At 39.4% G+C, this 27676-nt stretch overlaps 1 protein-coding gene across 1 annotated transcript in view; it reads left to right on the top strand.

Annotated features, from left to right (window-relative positions):
* Acoxl (acyl-CoA oxidase-like) overlaps window positions 1–27676 on the top strand; it is a 289029-nt gene that overhangs the window by 172329 nt on the left and 89024 nt on the right. Inside the window, 3 exon segments of the mRNA XM_013522692.1 lie at window positions 13493–13577; window positions 20509–20575; window positions 20577–20621. Of these exon segments, the coding sequence (XP_013378146.1) occupies window positions 13493–13577; window positions 20509–20575; window positions 20577–20621 (197 nt within the window).

Here is a 27676-nt window from a genome sequence, read left to right as displayed (position 1 = left end):
AAAATCAGAAAAATATAAGAAGTTATCTAAATCTGAAGAAAGGCACAAGTCTGGGGCTTGGTGGGACCCAGGGGAAAGTGTTAGTGTCTTAAAACAGCCTAGGGAATTTCAGGCCATCAAACAATGGCAAAGAATTTCTCCAAAACACTCACTGAAAAAAAATATCAGATTACAGTGTTTGGTGGAGAAGAGTTGGACTGATCTCAGACTTCCCAGCAGCACTACTGATGGGTGGAACAGCACTTCACCACACTCATGTGCCCACACACTCCTGTGGATCTTGTTCAAACAGAGGTTCCGGGACAGAGGACTTTGCAGCTGCAGAGCGCTCCTAGGTGGTGCTGGTCTGTGGGGCATGCTTTGTGCAGAATAAAGTCCAGAATAAAATTTAGGATTCTGAGGAGAGTAATTCTGAGTGTAGAATTTTATAGCTAGCCTATCTGCCAGTCAAATAAAGACAGATATTCAAATACTCAATAAGTTTACCAGCCGTGCATTTTCTGATGCACTTCAGAAAAGCCAATAAGGAATTACGAATTTATCATTTATATATTGAAAGCATTTTATTTTTGATTCACATATATTAATTGTACAAAAATGGAGCTCACTGTAATACTTCAACAAATGCATACATCCCACAGCGATCAGTTTTAGCCTCCCTTATTCACCCTCTCCCCACTCTTCCCACTCTCTAAGAATTTTATGTTCAAGTTGACTTTTTCAGTTTCCACATATGAAGAGAGAACTTGGCTTTCTGTATCTGGCTTTTTTTCACCAAACATAATGTCCTCCAATCCTGTCTTTCTGAGAATGCCAAGATTTTATTCTTCTTTGTAGCTAAATAATATTCCATTATGAGTGTATACCTTGTTTTCTTTACCTGTCCATCCACTGATGGGCATGTAGGTTGATTTTATATCTTAGTTGTTATAAATAGTGCTGCAATAAATATGGGTTGTAAGTATCTCTTTGGTATGCTAATTTTGTTACATTTGGCTATATTCCCAGAAGTGGGGTACCTGAATCATATAGTAGATCTGTGTTAACTTTCTGTAGAACCTCAATACTGTTCTCCATAATGGGTATACTAATTTACATTCCTACCAACAGCTATAAAAGGTCTGTTTTCTTCACGTTCTCATCAACATTTGTTTTTTGATGTTTTGTCAACAGCCATTCTAATTGGGGGGAGACTATATTTCATGTAGTTTTGATTTGCATTTCCCTTAGCTAATGATATTAATCATTTTTCATATATTTATTGGCTATTTGTATTTCTTCTTTTGAGAAATAGCTACTTGGATTGTTTGCCCATTTTAAATTGTTTGCTACTTGTTTTTCTTAAGTTTTTTGAGTTCCTTGTATGTTCTGAATGTTAGTCCTTTGTCAGATAAATAGTTGAAAAATATTTTCTCCTATTCTATGGGCTGTCTCTTTACTTTGTTGATTTTTTTACTGTGCAGAAACTTTTTATTTGATGTAATTTCATTTATTTATTTTTGCTCTTATTCTCTGTGCTTTGGGGTCATAGAAACAAGTCGGTGCCTATATTAATGCCTTAAAGTGTTTCCCCTACTTTTTCTTCTAGTAGTTTTATAGTTTCAGAGCCTATATTTGACCATTCTGAGTTGGTTTTTATATGAGATGAGGGTTGTAAATTATTCCTATTTGCAGTTTATATGATTCTATGTATAGAAAAGATTATAGAGTTCATTCACCAAAAGACTATTAGAACTGATAAATTAATTCAGTAAAGTTTCAAGATACAAAATTGACATGCAAAATAAGTAACATTTTTATACACCAATATAAATATGAGATTTCTTTCAAGAGAAAGAAACCCTATTAACAATAACTTAAAAAATAAAATGAGATTGGTAGGGATAAATTTAAATAGAAAATGAAAGATCTATACCTTGAAAATTACAAAATATTATGAAAGAAAGTAAAGATGACAGAAAAAAATGGAAAGGCTACCCATCTTCAATGATTGGGAAGAATTTATATTGTTAAAATACCCATGCTACTCCAAATGATTTACAGATTCAATGTGATCCTCATCAAAATACCAATGACTTTCTTCACAGCACTAGAATAAGTAATACTAAAATTTATATAGTAACACAACACCCTAAAAACCAATCTTGAGCAAAGCTGGAGGCTTCACAATACCTGATTTCATGCCACACCATCAATAAAACAGCCTGGTACTAGTATAAAAATAGGCACATAGACCAGAAGAGAATATAGACCCAGAAGTAAACCTTGGCATGTACAGCCAATAAGTTCTCTCTTTTTTTTCTTGTACTGGGAATCAAACTCAGGACCTTGTGCTTGCCAGGCAGGTGCTTATGCTGCTGAGCTATATCCCTGGCCCTAGCCAATGAGTTCTCAACAAAGGTACCAAAAGCACTCAAACTCCCTCTGCATATATTGAAAGGCAACTTTTTCAACAAATGGTGCTGAGAAAACTGGATACTCACATGCAGTTAAAATTAGGAATTCAAGACATATATGTTTTCTGGAACTAGCCCAAGAGGAATGTGTGTAAAGGAATACCCGGATAGTAGAAATGTGCAAGCCCAGAAAACAATTAGTCCAAATTAAGACTAACTGTCTTAGGAAAGCAGAAGGATCAAAAGAATGACTTTGAGAAGGAAGAGTTTTCTGTTAAACAAATAGCATGAGTAAGAAGCAGGAAGATTTCAGTGCTAAGTTGGAAGAGGCATATGTTTCTTCTTGAAACAAGAGAAGGAAAATCCCATTAAGATGCTAGGAAAAATAGAACCACTCAAGAAAAGCACAGTCCAACTACAGGGCAAATTTAAAGCATGACCTGAGAATCTACTTGACCTTGGCACTTGGAGGGTTCTCTTTAAAAGCCAAACAAGAACTACTGAAAAAGGATTATTTCTAGAGTGAAGTATCGAGGCAAGGGATTGGGTAGGAGACTCTTTAAGAATATTTAACATGGTTCTGAATTTTAAAATCCAGTATATTTAAAACCATGAAAGCATTTTCCTTCCTTTAAGTATAAAAAGTGGGAGAAGAGGGGGGACTAAGACAGAAAGGCCTTTCTGAGATAACAAAGGCCAATGCATCACACACACACACACACACACACACACACACACACACACACACATTTACACTCACACTAATTTTCCAGACCTAATTTTCTCCTCTTCCCACCACTGGGGAGAATTCCAAATTCTTCTTCAGACAAGCCAGATACCAGGTACTAGAATGTGACCCTGGGACCCATCCAGATATGACAAGGGGTGAGGACTAGGCTTAAGGCTGAAGAACTCAAACTCCCTCTGCTCCAGGAGGAGCCAGGCAGTTAGTCAGAAAGAACTGAAAGAGCAGTCTCACCGGGGTTCCAGCCATCAGGGTGTAGGTAAGCCCCAGTGATCATTGGGATACATTTTTCTTCTTCTAGTAGCTCAACATCTCCACTCACTCACCCCCAAAATAAGAGGTAAAGTTTAGGGTCAACCCAGCTGCACAGCTACAGAGCATCAGTTTTAGGTTGCTGTGATCCTGACAGCAAGACAATCTGTTCCAGACGGTGACAGGACTATGGATCACACAGCTCTACTTCCCTAAAAGAATGGCTGCCCTCCTTTGCTGCGAGCTTCCTGAAGGGCTGAAGACCTGCCTGGTCCAGAAGAACCAGGAGATAATAGTGAGAGACCTTCTCTGAGACCTACAGAAGAGATGTATCACCCAGCATGACCCATGATGATAGCAGGAGGTAAGAGGTATGCACAATGAAGCCAGGAAGGCAGGTACAACCCGGCTAATGAAGGCTGGGAAGGCCATAGTGGGGAGAGGGGTATCCAAGGCTGTGCGTGGGACCAATTTCAGGTACCTGGGCTAGGGCAATGGTAATGAAAAGGTGGGAGGAGAAAGACTTGAAGATTTGTTTGGGAGGATGGAGTTGATATGAAGAATGTCCCACATGTGATCATTCATTTTGGGAATTTTGAACAAAGAGCCTAAAGGAAAGTATACATTTAACTGACAGAATGGTTAAACAAAAGGGACAAAACAAAGGACTTAACACTGGAAAAATAATACAATGACAGTATTCCATAAATATCTTACAATAACTCTCACTGTCGTTGGTTTTAACTCCCTATTCAGAAGACAGATTGGCAGATTGTATCTAAAAAACAAAATCCAGCCATACCCTGCTTTTAAGAAGCACACCTCATCTAAAAGGAAGCACTAGACTGAAAATGAAAGGACGGGAAAACAATTCTCCATACAACCAGAGCCCAACAAACCAAAGTCTACAGGATACATTTAATGCATGCATTAAAAGAACTGAGTGATCTCAAATTAGTAATATAATCATACATCGAAAGGTCCTAGAAAAACAAGTAAAATCTAAATCCGAAACTAGCAGAAGGCAAGAAACAATGATCAGTGTAGAAATTAATGAAATTGAGACTAAAAAAATAAAGGTGAATGAGTTGGTTCTTTGAAAGGATAAACAAAATTGATAAACTCTTACCCAAAGTTACCAAAAGGAGGGGGAAAAACCCCTATAAATACTGTTAGAAATGAAAAAGGTGAAAGCACAACAGATATAGCTGAAATACAGAGGATAAGAAACTATTTTGAAAACCTACATTCCAATAAATTAGAGAACCTGGAAGAAATGGTGAAATTACTAGACACACATGAACTACCAAGATTTAGCTGAGGAGATTATAAAAATGCTGAAGAGACCAATGATAGGCAATGAAAGAGAGACAGTAATTAGAAATAACCTACTAACTAAGAAAAATCCAGGGCCTGATGGATTGTAGAATTTTACCAGAACTTCAGGGGAGAGCTGATGCCAGTATTCCTCAAACTTCTCCACGAAGCTGAAAGAAAAGAAGCACTACCAAACTGATTCCTGGCACCAAAACCAGACAAGGACTCAAGAAAACTATAAGCCAATCTCCTTAATGAACATAGATGCAGAAATCCTCAACAAGGCACTGGCAAAAAATACAGCAAATTATTCAAGAGATCACACATCATGACCAAGTTGGTTTCATCTGAGTGTAGCCAAGGATGGCTTGACGTATGTAAATCAGTAAATGTAATGTATCACATAAACAGAAGCAAGGATGAAAATGACATGATCTTCTCAAGTGATGCAGAAAAGGCTTTGGACAAAATCCAGTATCTATTCATGACTTTTAAAAACCCTGTTACCTGGGCATGGTGGCGTATGCCAGTAATCCTGGGACTCAGGAGGCTGAGGCAGGAGGATCTTGCAAAGTTTGAGGCCAGCTTGGGCTACAAAGTTTCAAGACCAGCCTGAACTGCATCGTAAGACCTTGTCTCAAAAAGATCAAAAACAAAACAAAACAAAAAAACAAAACCTGTTAATTTCCTATCATCTTTTTTTGAAATTCTGTATTGTTTTTCTTGTTTTTGTGTTGTTTTGTTTTTGTCTTTGTTTTTTTTGTTTTGATCTTGTTCTTTTTCCTTTAAAATAAAATTTTGGAAAACCCTCATGAAAATAGATGTAGAAGGACCTTATCTCAGATTGATAAAAGGTGTTTATGACAAACGCACTACCAATATCATACTAAAAGGGGAACAATTGAAAACATTTCCTCTAAAACCAGGAACAAGACAAGTGTGTCCCCTCTCACCATTCCTGTTCAATGTAGTCCTCGAAAGTGTAGCCAGAGCAATCAAGCAAGAGAAAAACCAAAGAGATATGTACAGGAAAGGAGAAAAGTCAGACTTTGGGGTTTTTACAAAGCTGATCAAGGTAGTCTGAACGGACATTCTGTTTCTCTCTTTCTAAATCCACTGACCCATATGCAAAGCTGGCACCAGTTTTTTCAAAACCAGATGTTTCAGCATCTAAATATTTAAAGCTCCCTTCAAGAATTCCATGTGTGAGCTTTTGAAGGAAGAGGGCCTTCTAGATGTGGGCCACTTGTTTATCTTTACTTTTCTGTTCCCCAGACTGAAGCCTTTGTCTTCTGCACAGATTCTGAGCTTTGCGATGATTTCGATTTTAGCAGTATTGTTCAAACTGGTGTCCGTAAGTTCTTGACTCGAATGTGTTAATTGTATATTTTAATTTTGATGGTAATCTAAATAGAAATAGTCTAAGTGGAGTCTGTAAATCATTTGGATGACAGTCATGAAACCAGAGACTGACAAGGGTTTCTAGCCTTTGTCTTTGCCCAGTCGTTCCCCATTATTCTTGGGGAAGATGTCCCATGACCCCCAGTGGAGACCTCGAGCCAGGCGTAGGCCTGAACCCTAGATAGACTCTGTTTGTTTCCGTATATATATATACACCTACGGTAAAGTTTAATTTATACACAAGACATATTAAGAAATTAACAGCAATGACAATAATAAAATGAACAATTATAAAAATATACCTCAATAAATGTTATTTAAACTGACAAACTCTTTATTTTTGGAATCTCTCATTTAGTATTTTTGGGCCACAATTGCTCATGGGTAACTAAAACCTTAAAAAATGAAACTGTGGGTGGGGGTGGGGAGTACTTTATTTATAAACTCTTTGGCATCAGATAACACCATCCTGATCATCAGGAGCCAATAAGGGAAGAAAAGGTATGTTCCGTATAACTTTAAGATACGTTTTGCCCAGGGTCACTGTGATGTGCTGCTGGAAGGAGCCTCACAGGCACAGAGCAGAGTTGTGGGAGGGGGACCCCTGCCCCAGCCTGCACAGCCAAGTGCGTAACCCACCCAGAGGAGCCCCCATGGCTGGGGAAAGCCAAGTTCATGCCGCGAGGCCCAGCCTGCCACATGCTATTAGGGCTGTTGATCTGAATCTCATTGGTTTTGTAGTTTTGCTTATATTTAATTTCATAGTTTATAGTTGAACAAGAGTTATAAACACAAGGTGTTTATATCTAGTTTTATATTTGAACATGTTTAAGGAACATTATAATTTGAAACAACTTAAGTCAACATTGGGGGAGGATTTTCTTTTTTCCATCAGAAGGGGTTTCTATGTTACTCAAGTTGCAGAAAACTCCCTAGGACTCCTTTTCGAATGTTCTCATTGCCGTTTATTTATTTCATTGCAGATTTAAAACTTCAGTTACTTTCTCTTTTCAAGTAAGGGAAAGTACACAAGTAACATCTTTTCCAGGACAGTGTGGTGGTGTGATTGTGGCCAGGCTTGGGTGTTGGGGTAGGGGTTTGGGGGCTGACACGTGCTTTGCTGGAAATAAGGGAGTGGGGGGAAGGAAGAAGCCAGGAGAGGAGGGGCCCAGGTGTGGACACTGTGCTGGGAGAGGTGCACACGTGAGCTTTGGGGAGTTCAGCAGAACTCAGCTGCTCCCAGGCTATCAGCTGGGACACATTTCAGGGATACACCCCAGCACCGAGGCAAAAACCCTAAGAACACTATCATCCTCAAAGTGATCCCAAGGCTGGCTCAGTGGCCCATCTACCCTTTAGGCCGGGGACTCTTCCTGGAGGGCAGAGTCACTGAACTGACCCTGGAGTGATTCCTGAGTCTCCTCATCAGGGTCTCAAAGCCCCTGCTACAAGTGCTGGGAAGGACAGGGCCTGAGAAGAACTCACAGCTGGATTCCTCTTGGGTCCCCTTGGCTAGGCTGTGCCAGCATCTCCATGCCTTAGCTTCAACTGTGCAGGAGGCTGGGGGTGAGTACTGGACATTTCCCAGCCCTTTAGCATGAGAAGGTTCAGACCAGAGGTTAAGGTCTGTGGGCCATGGGTACAGCTGCCACCAGCAGCAGCCTTGGCAGGCACTGTGTGCTCCTGAGTGGCCTCCATGGTGCAGGGTGAACTGGCTGACCACAGGTGGCCCACTTGTCAGGGCAGGCAATACTAGGAGGGGCAGGCTGGGGCTCACGGGGCTCACTCCCAGCTACTCATACTTCAAGAACGGGACTCTCAGATGAAGCTCACACCAGGGTCACCACCAAATCAGTGGCCTTCAGGGGCAGGCAGGGACGATAGCACTGCAGCAGGCCCAGAAGCACAATGGGAACTGCGGCAGACAGAGGGCCCTTGCCCCCTCTAGAGGGGCCAACAGTAGCTGCTCAGCTCCCAGTGACAGCTGCTACGGGGGCAGCCATCCAGGTACCCCCAAATTTCCAACTGTTCAGAAGACGTGAACATTCTATTGTTAACGCGAATGACTGAGAGGAGCGGACCAGGTAGGATGCTCTATGGGGAAAGCTATCCAGTGAGGACTGAGAGTGATTCTCAAAACTTCCCTTCCTTAGGTCTAAGACGTTCCTGAGAGTTTGCCCCTAGTGACCGAAGTCCCTGCATGGGACAGACACTCCAAGGGTTGCTGAGGAGCAGCTCTGGAGGAGGATGCACGCTTAGGCCAGGTGGGCAGCCTTTCAGTTGGACAGCCAGGCTCTCGGCTTCACCCACACTAATTGTGAAGTCCTGGGCTTTGCCTCTGCTTTGGAGTGGGAGGGCATCACTTGTACCTGGTGCAGTTGTAATTACTCCAGTGGGCAGCTCAGCACACAGTAGGGTTGCAATTTAGGCTACATTGTGGCCATTAGATTATGAGCCCTACGTTCTCCTCTACCCCACTGGCTCTAGCTTCTGTCTGATAAACGGATTCATTTCCAGACACAGAGCAGGAGTCCCTCCTTTGCATGCATCTGCCCAGGTGGGCTGGGGCAAGGCTGCTGTATGCGACCTGCACCCCGGCAGCCGAGCCTGAGACTGAGAGGCAGGTCTGTGGCAGAGGACTCATTTAATGTGGTCCAGGTTGGTGGAAGGGGGAGAGGACGAGAGACCCGAAGAAGGACAGAGGCGCTGGGAGAACTGTCCCTGTAATGTACGGCTGCACTACTCTCCCAAGCCCCCAAATGTAGGAGTCACGGCCACTTGGTCACCTCTGAGCACTACAACACTCGGCTGTCTGTTCCTGCCTTCTGCGTATTCCCTGCATTTTTTTGTACCCCCAGTGCTAGGCGCAGAGCCTGACATACAGTAGGTGCAGTTTTCAGTGTGGATTGCTAAGAGCATGGACTCCAGATTTAAGTCCTAACTTACACTTTCTGGCTCTGGGATCCTGGCAGCTCTCTCTGTCTCTGTCTCTGTCTCTCTCTGTCTCTCTCTGTCTTTCTCCCTCTCCTCTCATATCATCTAGCCAGAGAGTTTTAAGTATTCTCAAAGACATCTTGCCTTAGTGAGAGGCCCAGCACCTCAGAGAAGTGAAAAGCCAATGTGTTCGGGGGAGAATCATGCTCACTTTGTGTTTCCCAGATCTCTGCACCCCTGGCTGACCCCTGAGCCGCCCTTCAGGAGCCTGATATAGCAAATGAAAATAGAAGACAAAATTTACATTTATATTTGAGGTAAACAGCAAATAAATTTTTAATGTAAGTATGCCCCATGCAATATTTGGGTGCCTAAATATTAATGAGGCATCCTATATTTCTATGGCAATCCCATGGGAGCCCCTGGGACCAGGGCCAATTTCCTCAATGACACCTATATGGTAGCATAGGCTCTGGGCTTGAAAGAGCCCCTGCTGCTTTCCTGCTGTGGTGTGACCTTCTTTCAATTCTTGATAACTTTTGAACAAAGGGTCCTCCCATTATCACTTTGGCCTCGGCCCCAATCATATAGCCAGTCCTGCCTTGGAGTCCTCAGAGGATGACCTGGGCCCCTGATACCAGAGATACTGCCATGGTGAGAGACTCCATCACCCTGCCTGGTGTAAGTCCTAGTGTGGCCCCCTTGCCTGGCTCATCACTGGTACAGAATGATTCTTGTGTGGTTTTTCCTGAGGAATCGTGTTTTTCCATTCCATTTGGCTCTAAGTGTTTCTGCCTTGGCAGGAAACAGTACTTGTTAGACTTTTTAATCCAAGTTTCACTGTACCTGGCATAAATCAGTGAAATACTTGGTGTGCAGAAACGCTAGTTGTTTCATAGATGCCTTGAAAAGCAATTTGACCTAAAAAATAACTTTTATTGGTGTTACATAATCGGTGTTGCGTGATGTATATGATATTTATTATAAGTGGGTGTTTCTGATGTCGTCATTCTGCACGATTGCTCACACTCATAGTTTCCAAATACTGGCTGTAGATTAACTTGATTTCTCCTGCACATGGGATCTTTTTTAGAAGAAACGAGCATGGCTGTTCTGATTGCTCGGTGGCTTCAGAGTTCTCTTACGAAAGGGCTCCTGAGAAGTTATACAGGAAGAGAAAGGGTACAGTACTCACAGTGAGCACCAGAGAACGATGTGAGGGGCCACAGAAACACCTGGTACAGGAAGATAGCAGGTGTACGTGAGGATGGAACCATTTGTATTGCAAAAGTAATCTCTAAATTGATAAAAAGGATCTACCGTGAGGTCCATTTAAAATAATGAAATATTTTCTGCAGCTAAAAGATTCAATGCATAAAAATGTTCCTTAATTTTCCTGGTTTTGGTAATCACTATTTTATCTGAAAGATCTCCTTTAGGGAGATTCTACATGATGACTAGAGCAAACTCCTATGCATTTAATTTTACAACTTGTGTGTATCTATGATTGTTAGAAAATAGAAAATTAAACGTATTACACAGTATGTTATAATACATTCAGGAATGTACTTATGAAGTAAAAACAAACACATTCTTATTGCATGCTCAGTCTGCGAGGTACCTGATCTACTTTTGCTACCTCCTAATAATGTCAAATACAGTACTGGATCTAGAGACCCAGCTCCAAATCTCATGATAGCTCATAGCTTCTATCATTTAATCTTTGCCAAGGGGGTGGCAGCAGCAGGAGGAGGAGGAGGGAGAGGAAGAGGAAGAAGGAAACAAGAGAAGGAGGAGAAGGAGAATGGAAAAGAAAATAACCTCATTTTTAAAAGCATGTTGGTTTGTCTCTTGACCCAGAAAAAGGAGGAAAGATCTCCAAATGATATATCTGCTTTTGTGGGATTAGCAGGACCCAATCTCTTTCTTCTCTCTTCTCTCTTCTCTCTCTACCTCTCTACCTCTCTCTCCCCCACCTCCTCTTCTTTTAAGCTTAGCACCAGAACATGATTATTGTCTCATCCTAATTTTAATTCTAGTTAATGATTTAATTTTCCCAATTTAATTTGCCTAAATAAGAAAAGTGGAAACAGTGACAAAATCAAAGGGAGTTAGGGACCAAACATACTAGGTGAGATACTGAGACAGAAAGGAAACTTATTTACCCATTCACTTATTCAGGAATGACTCCTCAACTGCACCTCTATCAAGAGTAGCCTGGTGGTAAAGGTGAGTGCATCTGACCTGTTGGCACTGACATTCCACACAGCAGGGGACCACACATCAGGAAGCAAGTGCTGCTCTATGTGCTCAAGTAGTAGTACCTGCAAGGAAGAAAAATAAAGCAAGGGAGAATATAGAGGGTGGGGATCAGGGAAAGCGATTGCTTCATACTTGGAATTATGTCATTTTTGTAGCTAGAGTTTGAGCCACCATAAATTTAATAGATTAGCAAGAACCATATGATGCAAATGTTAATCTAGTGACTTATCAGTGAAGCTGAACTTGACGGCTGTATCATTCTTACCGTAATCCTGAAGTCAGTCATTCTTCCCAATGTTGGCAGTGCTTGATTTTCGCACTTATTTTGTACAGCAGCAGCTTTGAAAATGTTCGTGGTCTTTGACCCATAGCCAGTGATACTTTATCTCACTAGACACAATGCATTACATAGGTATTTTAGAAGAGTCCCTTTACAACCCCAAGATGAAACCTTGGACCATATAACCCATCTAAAGTTCTAATTTCAAAAATGCAAGACAGTACTTCAAGGAAAGTAATTTATAATAAGACAAAGTCAAAACCATAGCAAGACATACCAGTGCCTGCTCTGTACACAGAATTACTACGCTCAAATGCAGACTAAGGCCCAGGCTTAAGGATCAGTCACAACTGGAAATACTGCAGGTCACCATGACAATGAGAAAGGAGAGAATGACTGAGTCACTGCGCACTGGCCTGAGGTATCCCTCTTTTATAGAGGGCAGGGGAGACTGATCTTTCCATAGGCCTGGGACTGGAGAACCTGACAGCTTTGGAATAACTGAGTCAGGCTCTGGGTTCTCGTAACCTGTGTGCATCTGACCTCACGGCCTCTGGAAGGAGGGTATAGCACCATCCTCTCTTGGTTGTCCCGTACATTACATACCTGGCTCTGCTCACTGACACCAACAAAACTCCTCCAGGCAAAAATGCCTTGCTGTCTCTTCAGCATCCCTTTCGCGTGTAGGTTTTCCTTTTGTAAGAATCCCTACATCAAGCACACAAAGATTAATTCTCAGGTAATTAGAAAGGACAGTGTTATTTGTTCGAATATATTGATTTCAAGGTTAGTATGATAGTACAGAATTGGAAACAAGCAAAGCAGTTTACTGATTGGGAATGTTTAATGAGCTGTGGGTTATCCAAAGAATACTATACAGCCATTAAGCATATTAATAGGATCCTATCCATATGAACCAAAACCTACTGAAGATAAACTGTTGAATGAAAGCATATAACATTTGGTGTAACCTAAATAAAAACATGTATGGTGTGAAACAAAGATGGAATATTCTAAAACTGACAGGTGAAAGAAAAGGAATCAGCTCTCTATTGACTACTAACAAATCACCCCAAAATTGGAGTCTTGGGACAACAACAATTTGTTATGATTTTATTGTGATTTTGTAGGTCAGCAATTTGGGCCAGGCTCACCCCTGCTGTGGAGGTTCAGTGGGGGCAGGCTGGACCACTGTGGCCTCACTCACATAGCTGACATGTGTTGCAAATTCAGCAGAGCCTCCTTCTGTAGAGGGTCAGCCAAGGACATCTTTGAACAAGACTGGAAAAGTATGCAGGATTTTAGGTCCAAATTATGACTTTGAAGTTCCAGAGGGCAATTGATAGATTGCTTTATTTGCACATTTTAATAAGATTCCTCCAAGGCTTAGTTCAACCAGATAATGTCCGAGGCAAAAGAGAGAACAGACCAACCTTCTGGGCCAAGGAAGGCAAGCAGATTCCATCTGATGCATCAAATGAAATCGTGATCCAGGGGCCAGTATTCAAGGCTGGGGAGAGCGAGCAGGAAGTGTGTGATTAGTCAGAAGTCAGCCACAGGAAGGGTGGGGAACCATGGGGTAAACAGCACACATTTATCATGGGAACTGGGGGCCCCAGAAGGATGGGGTCTTACACTTGATTTCTTCCAAGAAGTTGGATAATAACAAATAGACTCTTTCTATCTGCAATGTTGAAAGACTCTTTACCTTTCTGAGATGTGGCTGATGCGTAGTAAACTCTCCTTGCAGGCTGTGGCTTGGGAACTGCTGGCTCAATACACTAAGCATGGGGCTGGGGATTTAGCTCAGCCGCACAGCGCCTGCCTGGCAAGTGCAAGGTCATGAGTTCAATTCCCGGTACCGGAAAAAAAAACAAAAAAAAAAAAAAAGAAAAAGAAAAAAAGAATACACTAAGCATGAGGAAAAAAAACAACTCTTCAGCTTGCTCCAGAACTGGGCTGCATCTGTGGGTGACAAGTTGAGAACCAGGTACAGAGTTCTCAAAGTATCTCTGTCACTTCCCTTCGGTATCTTATTGTTAAGCTTAAGTTTATGGAGACTTGCTATGGTGCAATTTGCTCTTGTTTGAAATTTTTAATATCTGGTAGAATATGCAAAAAAATAGTGAATATGCCAGGTGTGGTGGTGCATGCAATCCTAGCACTCTAGAAGGCTGAGGGGGGAGGATTGCAAATTTGAGCCCAGCCTGGGCAATTTAGTGACTTAGTGCGATACTGCCACAAAAAGAAAATTAAAATTATTAATTCTTAATTTATATTTATCAATCTTTTATGTTCAGCATTCTGTGTTGTCTATTCTGAGGTCATGGGATATATATTTTTAAAGTTTGAGAGTTTCACCTTTTGTGTTTAATTCTTGAATCCACTGGAAACTTTTTACCTATGACTTGAGAAAGGGATCTAATTTCATTTTTTCTCTCTTAGTCTGTTTTTCTAGCATCATTTAATGAAAGGACCATCCTTTCCTAGTGGTTGGTAGTGCTCACTTTGGCACTTATTAAATTTTTAAATAGGGAGGAGTTCATTATGGGGCAATTTTTTTTCTAGTCTGTGTATCCTTCATCCAGCCATCCACTGTTATAATTTCCCTAGCCTTATAATAAAATATTAGTATGCTATCATGTTATTATATCTGAAATATAATTCAGGATTATGTTGGCTACCTTGTACTTCCATATAAATTTTGGAATCAGTTTGTCATATTCCTCCAAAACAAAACAAAATCTTCAAACACAAAAAGAAAAATATTATAAGGTTGAGTTGATATGAAGTACCTAGGTTACTGAAATTGGTGAACTCAGAAACAGGAAATGTATTAAAAAGACTAAGAGGGAATGTAAGGAGTAGCTGTTATTGAACAGGTGTAGGGTCTTAGATTGGAAACTGAGAAAGCCCCAGGGGTGGGTGGTGATCATAGATGCACAAGGGTGATATGCTTAATGTCACTGAACTTTACACTTGAAATGGTTAAAATCATACATGTTCTGTTGGTATATTTTACCAAAATTTTAAAAACCTGCTGCAATTTTCTTTGAAAATGTATTAAATCTATGCACATTTGCAGAAAAATTAACATAGAAATATATTTTTTTCTCAAAGATTTTAGCTTCCAGAGTTTTATCATTTTCTCCACACAGAGCGCATCATTTCATAGATTTACAATTGGTTGCATTATAATTTTGTCATTGCTCTTCTGAGAATTTTTAAAAATTGTATTTCTGTTATTGCTGGTTTATTACACATACAGTTGGTTTTTATGTGTAAACTAGATTGAAAGTTTTCTTCTAAATATGTCTATAGATTCTTTGCGCTTTTTTCCATAAACAACCATACCATTGGCAAAGAATGATTTTTTGTTTCTTCCTTTCCCATTGTTATTTTTTCATGTCTTACCCAGGGTGTAAGGCCTCCCATATAATTTTCATAGAAGTAATCATAGAAGTTATCTTTTGTATTATTGCTGGTTTTAAAAAGAATTAATTCAACATTTCATTATTAAGAATGATGCTTGCAGAGTTTTTGATAAATACTTTATTTCCTAAAGAAGTTTCATTTATTTAAAATGTTTTAAAAATTATTAGATAATAAACTTTATCAAGTGAAGTTTTTTCATCTAGTGAAATGATCCTGTTTTTCTTTATTCTGTTAATTTGATAAATAATCTTTATAAACCTTCTAATGTTAAGCTATCTCCCATGCTTAAGAGGCACCCAATTTTGTTATGCTATATTCTCATCCCTCTAATTTTCTATATTCAGCTAGTTAGTATGGGGGGTTATGTGCTTCAGTGTATATATTCTTATTTTTATACCTCCCTGATTTAGATTTTTGTCAAAGTTTTACTGGTCTCATAGAGACATTTTGGAAATTGTTTCTTATTGTGTGGCAGAATTTAGCAAATTATTTGAAAATGATCTGGTCTTAATCATTTAGTTCATTTAATTGTTTTAGTACACTTAAGCTTTTTCTTTTTCTGTGGGTTTTGGGAAACTGTATTTTTCTAGAATTTTATTCATTTAGTTTTAAATTTTTTGTGTAAGTGTTTCACAGTACTGTCTATCTTTTTTAACTTCTGTTGATCTGTGCTTATGTGTCCTTTATACTTAAAATTATCTTTTGCATCTTTTAGGAAGGCAGTTGTTAGTGTTGCTCAGTCTTGCCAGATGTTTGTGTTTTATTTTTATTTTTTCCAAGCAACTAACTGTTCCCTTTGTTGATTCTCTCATTTTTTCTATTTCATTGCTATATGCACAAAAACATATTATCTATTTTATTCTAATCTTGGAGCTCCCTTTGCTTTATCTTTTGTATTCTTTTTAAAATATTATTTTCATTTGGAAGCAGATTTATTGGACTCCACAATCCACAGGTATTAAACTAATTTCCAAAGCAACTATTCACTAGAAAATACAGTCTTACAATCCTGATTAAATCATGGAAAATACAGTAAGTAAGTAGTGGTATGGGACTTTTCATAACCACTGGGATGAAGTGAAATTTAGAAATTGTAGTCTCCGCTTTTCTTTTTCTTTTACTGCTGCTCAGGTTTCTGTTTATTCCAATTGTAGTTTATCTTAAAGCTTGAAAACATGATCGCTCACATCCCATGACTAGTTCTTCAAGTTTCTCTTAGTTTTCATGTCTCAATTTGTCTTCACACACTGCAGAAAACCATTATATCTTTTTAATATTTCTAGCCCTGAGTGGGAATTTTATGGTACTGATAGATTTCCCTCCAACTTATTAGTTTGAAAATTTTCCAACATACAAGGAGTCGAAAGAATAGTACAATTTCCCAACAGAATCAGTTTCATCCTTTCAGGAAACTTGTTCCCCCCACTGGCCACAAATCATCTGCCCTTTCATTTCTTTTCCAGATAGCAGAACAGGGCTTGTTTCCATCATTTTGAAAGCATGACATGCTCTCACCCATATGCAAATCTATATTCCTAGCAAATTTTCCAGGATAGATTTGAGATGTGCCAAAGGCAGTATTCCAATTGTAAATATTTGGAAAGTTCTAGCCCATTTATTTTTGTCTCGCTTATTAACTTCCAAAACAGTGCATATCTCTCTCCCACACAGCCAGGCTTTGCTCATTCAGTCCGTCTGTGCTTATCCACTTACATCTCCACACTTTGCTTACTCTGGTTTTTGTGTTAAGGAAAGGCCTTGTCATCAACACGTTTTCGGCACTCCTTGCGTTCTCGGCACCGCTCTGAGCACTGGTGACGTGGTGGTGACTGGGCTCTTGGCTTCCATGGAGCTTACACTCCAGCAGAACTGGACACCGGTCATAGTGACAAGGCCAGGGAAGCACTCGAGGAAAGATGAGCTGAGAACTCCTGCTACTCTGAAGTTCCTCCAATGGGGCAACCTGTTTTGGAGACACCAAGAAGCTGCTCCTCATTTGGACTTGGGGGGAACCAATAATGATCCTGAAAAGTTTCCTGAGACCAGGTGAAGCAGGTGCAGCTTGGCCGGAAGTGAACTCTGCAAGGAAAAGGCTCTGAGAGAGGAGCATACCAGCTTTGCAAACCTCTCCCCTCTGCCATTGCTTGTCCTGGCCAGTGGAGCCTCTCCTTGTCCCCTAGGACAACTCACCACTGTCACCCTCAAGCTCTCATCAGCATAAGGACCACAAAGAGGTGGGGGGTGTTCAGGAAAGTCAAGATTCTGCCCTGCATGCGACTGTGCAATTTCCATATTGTATTGTGAACATTTTCAAGCACTCAGCAAAGTTGAAAAGATTTTACAGCGAGCATTCATAAATTTGTCTCTCGTGCACAAACACATTACTGTTCTTGCAGTGTCACTGCCGCATGCATACAGCCAGGTGTCACTTCAGGACAAAGATGAGCTCCGAAAAACGAGTCATCAGGCAGTTTATCATCCTCTGATCATTCTAGAGTGTACTTACACGAACCTGGATGGCGTAGTGTCGGGAGCCGCTGGAGCTGGATATTGGTCCTATGTGTGAGGGCAGGAAGAACCAGAGTGCCTCAAGCAGTCAAGCTACCTCAGTCTTAGAAAAGCTTCCTGCCTGGACAATTACAGTTGTCAGTCGCTAGACAACAGTACCTCTCCTGATACTAACTTTGCAAGAGTATAAAATAAACACCCCTAACATTAACGTTAGTCCTCTTCCCATTAGGTAAGGGGTAACACCATCTGACCCAGCTCTTGTCTCTTGTCTTTATTTTTCTCACACCCACCGCCATTTCTCTCTGGGGTACAAGAGACCAACAAGGTTCCCTACAGTATAGGTCAACCACTCAAGAAATGCACAAGCAGGAGATGCATGAAGCTTCTGCTGGAAGAACACAGCATCCCACGTACAAGTAAATTTTTATGACTTCTTTTTAGAGTGCACCTTAAAATAATGGTAAAGTATAGCAGAGTAAAGACATAAGCCAGTAACATAGCCACCTGTTATCATTACCCATCATTACGTATTTTACATACTTGTATGTGTCACCCTTTTATAAAATGGGCAGTACATTTATTTACACCAGTAAATAAACACCACAAACCTTTGAGCAATGTGTTGTGCTACAACCTTATGATGGCTATGGTGTCACCTGATGTTAGAAATTTGTCAGTCCCATTATAATCTTATGGCAGCACCATTATAAATGCTTGAGTATTATTAGACTGAAGTATTATTACACAGCACACAACTGTATATCCATGCATCAGTCCCTTAACTCACTCTACTATAGGTTAGCCTTTCCTCTTCTAGAATTGCATATAAATGGAGCATACAATCTGTTCTGTTCTGTAACTGGCTCAATAACTTAGCATAATGCATTTTGAGAGTCAATCATGGTGTCCTATAGATTAGTTTGTTCCTTTTTATGGCTGAATAATATTTTATTTTATGGATGTCCTGGGATTTGTTTCCCTTTCCTCATGATGAATAGATACCTGAGATGTTTCCAGGTTTTCACTCCAATGAGCACAATGGCTATGCACATTCTGACATCACTCTTTTAGTGAGCATCTGTTTTTATTTCTCTTGGGCAAATGGTAAGCATGGAATTGCCAGGTCCTAGAAATGTGTTTCTTTAGTTTTATGAGAAACTGGAAACTTTTTCTAAAGTTATTCACCATTTTTACACTTCCCCCAGCAGGTATGAAAATTCTCGTATCTCCATATCCTTGGCAACATTTGATGCCAGTACATTTGATTTTAGTCATTTAGGTGAATATTTAGCTCTCCCTCGTTCTGGGCTTCATTTGTATTCCCCTGATGACTAATGAAATGCATTTGTATTTCATTTAAATTTTATTTAAATATAGAGTCATTCTGACCTTCTTGTAAAACACAAGTTATGAGGAGGTGGCAACCTTTAGCTATATTTCTATTTTTAAGAAGTCCACGGTTTCTAGGGTGAGCTCCCAGGACTACTTGTGTGGCCAAGACTGATGTAGGACCTGCAGGCTGGGTGGGAGGGATCCCTCCTGTAGCACATGAATTTCAGAGCCATAGGTAGATGGACACTGACTACAAAAACACCCCACGATGTTACCACATTCACAGCCTCTGGGTCTCACAGTAACAGCCTTGCAATAACTAAAACATACTTTTCAATAAACTGTGGAAGTTCCTTATGCCTTTTAATAAACTGAAACAAAAACTCCACCTTTCAAAGCCCAGATTCAGAATAAGCACTGTGAGACAGTCATTTAGATTTCCAGGTAATTGGCTTGTAAATGACCTCCCATTTGCCTTGCTGTCTATATGAAGGGCAATTATTAATTCCGCTCTTGATATTCACAAAAGTGCTGTATAAAATGCCTTGAAAGTGCTTCTCCCTTTGGTGTGGTGTTTCTGAACATTATTTTTAGTGTTTATTTTTAGAAGTACATGCTTACAGTACATAATGATTACATTCATTGTGAGGACTTGGTTCATGTACATAACACATCTTGATTCTTTTTTTTTATCCCCCTACCACCCTACTGAAACTTTCTCTCTTGCCTCTGATTATCAATAACAGCTACTTGGGTTTTTAACATTTAGTGAATTGTAATCTAAATTATTAGGGTTTATAATTTACCACTCCAGGATGTGAGGGGAGCGGAAGGCAAGTGGGGACTGTACCATGGAAACCCTGCGCATGAACTCACCATTTATCTCTCTACCTAGGTAACCTAAAGGTTCATAGGAGAAGAGGCACAAATTGAGTCCAGCATATACTGCTGCATAAGAAAAGGGCCATACAGTGGGCTAATTTGACTCAGTTTGTGCTTAAGTCTCTTAACTCCACTGTGCCTTAGTTCCCCATTTGCAAAGAAGGAAGGTGGTGATTGCTACCTGCTGAAGGTACTGTCTCCATGGCACCCTGCCCTGTGTTTGTCCACAGCCCTCCATGTCATCCGTTCCCTCAAACAGTGGTGTCCCCAAGACCAAACCTGAGCTGACTGTGTTCTGCCTGTGTGACCTTGAGCAGGTTACGAAATCTTTCAGAGCTTAGTTTCTGGATAATTACAGTGTCTGCATCCTAGAATTACTGAGACTATTGAATAACTCACAGCAAGTATTTTGTACAGCTCCCAATAGATAATGTATATAATAAATATTACCCATTGACAGATACTTGGTGACATTTACACTGGTAATTAATATTCAACTGTAAGAGTTATTCAACAGTGGTTGAGTACATTTTTATAAACTCACTTGATGGAAGTTATTTACCAAAAAAATAAATAAATAAATACTGAAAAGAAGCACATGTACAGCCAATGAGAAATGGGACCAGTAAAGGATATGTGTTTGCAATACTTTTCTATGACAAGAAAACTTCTTCAAGAAAACAAATCCCCTGTACCGCTTGCTAATGAAATTTTCTGGTGAAGCCAAAATATTGATGCTGGTCACTGTTCTTTTCCTTCAGTTTCCTGGCATTGAACATGGATACAGTCAGTAAACTCACCTTTCTGTTGAAGGCAGTGAATTTTCATGGAAAGGATTCTTCAGTGGTGCTTAGTGGCCAGAATTCATCATAAGGTAAAAATATATTGTGTTATATTTTTTCTCTTTTGATGTGTGTTTTGGCCCTTTTGATTTGTGCTTTGGGCTCATACACTATCTGCTGAATTTAGTAGAGGATGAGTCAGTTTAATTATGTTCCTAAAAAGCCAAGGTCCCTTTAAGCCAAGTGGCAGGATAGCCCTGCTTGTTTTGGCAGCCAGTATGTTCCTGTTTAACCCACTTTATGTCATCCTTTGGAACCCCACCCACAAGCATCATCATTTGGCTGCCACGGGAAGTGATGAGTCGGATGAATTTTTTAACCTTCACTAGAATTGAAATATCTTTGTTCTAGATCTATAACAAATATATTATTCTTTGGTGGAAAAAAGTGCATCCGGCATATGTAAAAGCTAACATTGGGTTAGGCTGAAATGCACTCTATTTCCTTTTAAAATAACTGAATCTCTGCAAAAACTGAAGGCTTTGCATTAGCATTGATGGAAACCTAGAGGGAACATCTACCAAGCACAGTAGCATTGGTTTGAGGGGAGACTATCCCTACTCCATGAATATGTGTTTCCTTTTCCAATCCAACGTAAACAGCCACCAATACCCCACAATAAAGATTTACTCATCCCACTCCCTGTCTTGCTTGGGGCTCAGTGCTGCCAAAACAAGAATCCAGGCTGCTACTCTCCCTCTGCATGGGAATTAGACACCCAGAGGCCCATGGTTGGGCCCCTGAGACTCTCCTTGTCCCAATAGTTTCTCTCTCTCTTTTTTCTTTTTGAGAATCTCAAACAGGATATTTAATATTGCTATTATTTATTGTTTAATATATTGAAAATGCAAGGGGAAGGGTAGAGAAAATGCAAAATCAGAGATGTAGATTTCGTGAAAAGACACAATCTACAAAGAATAGTTATGTGGAAATGCTAGGAATCTACAAAGAATAGTTATGTGGAAATGCTAGGAACTAATGATTTGTATTCTGGGTGCACATCGATATATTACTCTCCACTAGTTAATTGGCCCAAGACCCCAAGGAATCTCTCCTTACCAAATGTTACATCATATGCATTCTTTTACCAGAAAACATACATTTGTTCTCCCCTCCTTTTCTAGCATGTTTTGAGTCTCTGTGGCTTCAAATATTGCCTAGTGTGTGACTTTCCTACCTCAATTTGTTCTAAAAATAGGCTTCTGAGATGAATACACACTTCTCAGATGAAGAAATACAAATGGAAAATAAATAGATGCAAAAGTTCAACATCATTGGTCATCCAAGAGATGCAAATTAAAAACACAGAGATTCCATCTCACTAGAGAAAGAATGGCTATTATCAAGAAATCAACCCATAACAAATGCTGGAGGGGCTGTGGGGAAAAAGGAACACTTCCCCACTGTTGGTGGGAGTGTAGACTGGTGAAACCACTATGGAAATCAGTGTGGAGATTCCTCAATAAACTAGGATTAGAGGTCCCATTGGACCCAGATATTCCCCCTTCTGGAGACCTTCCCAGAAGAATTAAAAACATCATACCATAGTGATGTGTGTGCACCCATGTTTACAGCAGCACAATTTGTAAGAGCTAAATCTTGGCAACAACCCAAATGCCCATCAACTCTTAGTCTCTTTTCATATCAATTACACAGTTGTGTCTCCCAGTAAAACTCAAAGGAAGTACAAAGAAGAGAGTCCAAGGAACATGGGGACAAGTATTCTTTTAGGAAATGATCTGAAGACCCTGGAAATTATAAGTTAAGATAATTCTCTGTGGAGCAGAGCCACACTGGTGAGAATCCACTGGAAGCTGAGTTAGGAGTTGTACGAACAGTTCATCATCCAGGGTTAGAGCAAAGATGAGGCTGGGCCAGACCACGAGGGCACATTCAGGTGGGATAAGTCAACTATCTACACTGGCCTTATCAAACATGCAGCCAGCCAAAGAGGGGAAGATATAAGCCAAGGCAAAAGGTCTATCCATGCACTAAAGAGCAGAATAAACAACAGAGAAAACACAGTTTGTGGATGAGCCTTCCAAGACTGTAAAAGAAAAATATAAAGATAAAACTGCAAGAGAAGAAAATAAACAGAAATAAAATGGTAGAAATAAAACCTATAAATAACAAATATTTCTGAAGATGTCAGAAATAATAATCACAAACAATAGAAAAAAATCTTCTTGAGTATAAAAATTCACATATCAATGAGAAAAAGGCCCATATCGCTACATAGCCTAAAAATTTAGAATAAAGAAAATATCATGCAAGCAAGCAAAACAATAGTTTAGTCAAAGAGGAAAAGAAGTTAGAATTGTTTCAGTCTTTATTCACTACCTCCATATGGATTAATGCTCTTCTGCAGAGGAAATTTCATGGTCTACTCATACTATCCAATGCCAAATTTAACTCATAAAAATAGTAATGGAAACATATCTGCAGAATCAGAAGCAATTCCACATTTCTGAAAACGTATTTGAACACTTCCTATAACAGACATTAACTAATTAAGATTAATAAGTCAAAAATAAGGAAATTAGACTGAAAAAAGGTTGGTGGTCCTTGTGAAGCCAAGATATATGTGTTTTTAAAAAAGAATTATAAAATTAAATAGAAAAGCTAAGAATGTTTTTGGAACAAATATGAACTTTTAAGAAGTTGGCTAACTGGTTCTATAATAGATTGGATCTATACTATTTTTTAAAGGCAAGATGAAAGGTAAATTAAAAATATGCTGAATTTCTTACTTTAATTGCAGGGCAAGCAAAATATCTTTTCTTCTGACTTTGATAATGAGAGAAATGTGGATTATAATATATATTTCATTAAATTGAAAGTTAACTTGAGGATTGAACATGGGGTGCTTGTTTTCTAAGTCATTGCAGAAAACAAAGCAAAGAAAACAAGTAAGCAGCCAGAAGTTTGTGTATTAGAGTTAGAGCAAAGGAGAAATCAGAAAATGTGTTCTTAGAGGTTGCTCAGGTCTGTCTATTCTCAGGCTGAGGGAGCTGTCTTAAAAATTCCCACTGCCAATCACTCTTTGGTTTGAGAAGGTCTCTAAGATTTCTCCTGTAACTCTGCTTCCAGTAATTGTGATGCCGACTTCGACTTTAACTTGGCTCAGTTCAAGACTGCTCTCCCCGGCTTCACAAGTTGAGTGCTTTGGTCTTAAGTTGCGCAGATCTGGTAATTCCTTGAAAACAACCTTCCATCACATGAGGCCTTTTAATTCAGTCCACAGCAAACCACGGAGAGGCAGCTTCTGATGCATTTCCATCCTGGAAAGGTGAAAAGCCCTTTTTCTCCCACTCCTGAAAGTAGGGGATTATATTTACAATGGGTTACAATATGAAATGAAAGTGATGTCAGCCCTCCTAATAAAAGTGCACACTGTCAGATTAGACTAGAAACAAATACAAGCTTATACATTTTGAATAGAAACAGACCTAATTACTGTATGTATGTTCATGTATAAGTATGTATATATTATATAAAATTATTTTTTAAAGTTTTAACAGAAAATTAATAGATACATGTTAAGAATAGCAAGATATTTTCACATCTCTTACACAAGTTTGATATACTATTAGCTCACACTGGCATAACAAAATACCACAAAGTGCCAGAAACAACAGAAATTGTTTTCTCCTAGTACTGGGGGCTGGAAGGCCAAGATCAAAGTGACAGCAGGACTGGTTTCCCTGAGGCCTCTCCCTGGCTTGCAGATTGCTGCCCTGTTACAGTCTTTCACAGCAGTTCCTCTGTGCCTTTGAGCCCTGGTGTCTCTTATAAAAGCAGCGGTTGTTTTGGATCAAGGCTCACTCTACCTCATCTTAACTTGATTATGTCCACAAAGACCTGATTTTCAAAGAAGGTCATATTCAGAAGTACTGGAGGTTAGTATTCCAATGTGTCTTTTTGGAAGGTAGAACTCAACCCATAGCAAAAAGGAATGCTAAAATAAAAAAAATAAGAAATAGCTTCAAAGCAAAAATATAAGGAAGGATACACTCTAAAATCAAAGTCTAAAGATAAAGCCCAAGATATAACTATAAAACCCTATAAGAAGTTGAGTGCTTTGGTCTTAAGTTGCGCAGATCTGGTCATTGCTGGGTCTTTTTTTTTTTTTTGTACCTGGAATCGAACTCAGGACCTTACACTTCCCCGGCAGGTTCTTGTGTTGGCTGAACTATATCCCCGGCCCATTGCTGGTTCCTCAGTCGGGCAAAAGGCTCTTTGAAGAAATTAAGGGTGTGGATTACAGACCCTCTCAATCAAGCTATAGAGTGTCTATGAAGATAGGGGACTTTGTGGATGATAAGGTGCAAGATTTTGAGCCAATGCTGTCCAATGGGATAAAACCTTTATGGGAAAGAATGAGTGTGTTGAAAATACCATTGGTAAACGTCATAGACCTAGAGAAAATATTCCTAAAATTCATCTGGAACCAGAAGAGAACCAGAATAGCAAAAGCAATCCTGGGAAACAAAGGCAAGGCAGGAGGTATCACAATCCCCCATTTGAAATTATACTATAAAGCTACTGTGATAAAATCAGCATGGTATTGGCAAAAAACAAAACAAAACAAAACAAAAAAAAACCAGACCTGAAGATCAGTGGATCAGATTAGAAGATGCAGACACAACCACAAAGACACTCAGCCACCTTATCTTTGACAAAGGGGCCAAACATGTTCACTGGAAAAAAGATAGCCTCTTTAATAAATGGTGCTGGAAAAACTGTCTTTCCACATGCCAAAGACTAAAACTAGACCCAAGCCTGTCACCATGCATCAAAATAAAGTCAAAATGGCTTAAACATCTAAATATTAAAACAGAAATGCTATATGTATTGGAAGAGATAGTAGGTGGAAGTCTTGAAGACATAGGGGCAGGCAGAGAGTTCATGAAAAAAAATAAACTGCATGGGAAATACTTCAAAGAATCAACAGCTTGGATCTGATCTTATTGAAAAGTTTTTGCACATCAAAAGAAATCACCAACAGGGTGAATAGAAAACCCATGAGGGAAAGAAATTTTAGCCAGCTGTCCCTCAGACAAAGGACTCCTGTCTAGAACATACAAAGAATTTTAAAAAATCAGGTCCCCAAAATTCAAACACTCAGTACAAAAATGGGCATCTGAGATGAATACACTTCTCACATGAAGAAATACAAATGGCAAATAAATACATGAAAAAATGTTCAACATCATTAATCATTGAAGAAATGCAAGTTAAAACAGCAGTGAGATTCCATCTTACCCCAGAAAGAATGGCTATCATCAAGAAATCAACCCATAACAAATGCTGGAAGGGCTGTGGGGAAAAAGGAACTCTTCTCCACTGTTGGTGGGAGTGTAAATTGATGCAACTACTGTGGAAATCAGTATGGAGATTCCTCTGTAAACTAGGATTAGAGGTCCCATTCAACCCAGCTATTCCCCTTCTGGGTATTTTTGCAGAAGAACTGAAAACATCTTACCACAGCGATATATGTGCACCCATGTTTGTAGCAGCACAATTTGTCATAGCTAAACCTTGGAAACAACCCAAATGCCCATGAACAGAGGAACGGATAAAAAAGATGTGGTATTTTTATACAATGGAGTATTACTCAACTATAAAGAAAGATAAATTAGAGGCTTTTATAGGTAAATGGATCAACTAGAGACCATACTCATAAGTGAAATAAATCAGATTCACACGTGTACACATTTTATTTCCTCCCTACTACAAGAATCTGAAAGAGTACATAAAATCTGAAAGGTACAATAGATACTGTGAAAGGGGAAAGAAACTGCTCAAATAGGAAGGAGCAACTGGAATGAAGGAGGAGAGAGGAAAAAGAAAAAAGAGAAAAATAATATGTATATGTATACACAGGATAGCTAGGATAATTGTACTACTAATATCTGTTGGTTTATTGAAAGGAACTGTTAATGTGTAATTGTTTGATCAATCTTACATTACTATATCTGGTTATGTGTGCAACCATTTTGAAGATGAAATTACATAATATAATTGTTAATATCCTATCCCCTTTTTTGAAATTCTGTATCATTTTTATTGTTCTCTATGCTGTTTTGTTTAGATATTTGTTTTTGTTATCTTGGGGGTTTTTTCTTTTCTCTTTAGAATGAAAAACAAATTTATATGTGTATACAAGATTTCTGGGATAGGTGTATTGCTAGTGTCTGTGGTTTATTGAAAGGAACAGTCAATGCTTAAAACTTTCTTTTTTCTTGACCAATTTTGCACACTTGAATCTGGTAATCAGAAAGACTGATCTGGAAACAACAATATGCAGTATAAGAACCAGTGTTGAACTCCTACCATCTTGTATGGTGAAGCTCTACATCATTTCCAATGGTTTTTTTGTTGTTGTTATTACTTGTTACTGTCTTTGATTGTTTGATCAATCTTACATTCTTACATCTGGTGGACTGAGCAACTTAGTTGAAGATAACAATATGTAATGTAGAAACCATTATTAATTCCTATCATTTTGATTTGGGGTCATGTATCATTTTTGTTGTTTTTGTGATGTTTTGATTTTGTCTTCATTGTTGTTTTGTTAGTTTTTTAATCTTTAAAATAATAAAAATGTATGAGTGTGTTTAAAGAAGAATAGTAATCACTGGGAGCCTGAGAAAGGGTTGTAATAGCTGGGACCCAGGGTGTGATTCTGCCTCATGGTACTTATACCCTTATGTGTTCCTTACATCATACTAAAGGTGGTCTGTGTAACAAATGGGCCGCTTCAGAAGTGGTGGCATCTCACTCCTGAGATTGGGTTACAAATGACCCTGCAATGGCTGGTACCTCAGTGTTCCTCCTTTTCCCTTCTGTCCCACCCCTTCCCTCTCTCTTCATCCTCCCTCCCTCTCTCCATCTTTCATAATTCCCTCTGTGAGGAGCCATGTCATAAGTAGACTATGTGGCAAGGAACTGAAACTTGTAACTAAAAGTTTTATGAATGGGCTTGGAAGTGCTTCTTCCAGCCCTAATCAACTCTCCAGAGATGGCAAGGACTGGTACACTCAACTCGTAAGTGCAGTCTCATGAGAAAACTTGAGCCAGAAGC

The sequence above is a fragment of the Chinchilla lanigera genome, unplaced genomic scaffold, assembly GCF_000276665.1.
Source record: "Chinchilla lanigera isolate Chin_1 unplaced genomic scaffold, ChiLan1.0 scaffold00069, whole genome shotgun sequence".
Lineage (NCBI taxonomy): Eukaryota > Metazoa > Chordata > Mammalia > Rodentia > Chinchillidae > Chinchilla > Chinchilla lanigera.
The sequence above is the reverse complement of the archived record's forward strand: the minus strand, read 5'-3'. Positions and strand labels throughout refer to the sequence as shown.